Source organism: Penaeus monodon, chromosome 19 (assembly GCF_015228065.2).
Source record: "Penaeus monodon isolate SGIC_2016 chromosome 19, NSTDA_Pmon_1, whole genome shotgun sequence".
NCBI lineage: Eukaryota > Metazoa > Arthropoda > Malacostraca > Decapoda > Penaeidae > Penaeus > Penaeus monodon.
Window position 1 is genome coordinate 11,037,991 of NC_051404.1, and position 945 is coordinate 11,038,935.

General features: G+C 35.8%; 1 protein-coding gene across 1 annotated transcript in view; it reads right to left on the reverse strand.

The window, feature by feature from the left end:
- The window catches only part of LOC119585056 (tubulin gamma-1 chain), a 9,384-nt gene that overhangs the window by 2,764 nt on the left and 5,675 nt on the right, over window positions 1-945 (reverse strand). The window contains exon 5 of the mRNA XM_037933674.1: window positions 332-443. Within this exon, the coding sequence (XP_037789602.1) occupies window positions 332-443 (112 nt within the window). The remainder of the gene's footprint in view (window positions 1-331; window positions 444-945) is intronic.

Here is a 945-nt window from a genome sequence, read left to right on the forward strand (position 1 = left end):
AAGAGAGAGAGAGAAAAAAAATATCCCTATGGAATTACTATACATAATTTAAAGCATAAATTACTATTCAATCTCAGTCAAGAAGTGTTGAGTGATCATTGATAATTTGAGTATCAAGAAAAGCCAATAAATCTCCACCCTGTGTATAATCTGGCTTGGTCCTTGTTTCCTGATAAACAGCATATGAGGTGTAAAAGCTTATCTTGGTAAAATGCATGCGGTGGAGGTTTATGGGTCTTTGAAGGAGCAACATTTGTCAAGTCCAGACACAACTGACATAATCAAAACATATTGCTGGAAAAGGGGAGAAGCATAGTGTGGTGGCCATTACCTCTTGGTCTGTAGTTAGAGGAGTGTAGCCAGTCATCAGGAAATGTAATCTTGGTGTGGGTATCAGAGGAGCAATCAGGCCAATCAGGTCATTGTTCATATATGAGGGATACCTGTTGAACCAAAGGAAAGCATTTTCAGTAGTGTTAAATAGTTTGTAACCTTATCAAATGTTTCACAATTTTTGCAAATGAAACCATAGAGGACAGAAGATGTTCTACAATGGCCATTCTGGAATTAGCCACGTGAAGTTCTATAATGTGTTTTGATGCCACAGGCCTTATATGAAACCAATGGTTAACATGGCTCCATCAGTACAGGTGATTGCTCTAACAACAACTGCTAATTTAAAAAATCCTCATCATGGTCAAGCACCAGTGAATTTCCATGGGTTACTAAAAACAGTAAAGTTCTAAAACTGTAATATTATAAACTCAACCATGGGGAGTTACTTTTGACATGGTTATGAAAATGGAATGTTTAAAACTATGTATCTACTGTGATATTTTGTAATGTAGGTTTTAGGATTATTACAAATAATTGGAGTTTTGACAATGTTCACAGTTCTCATCAGAACATCTCTAATTCTTGCAAGTGCTTAGAAGTGTAAAAAAA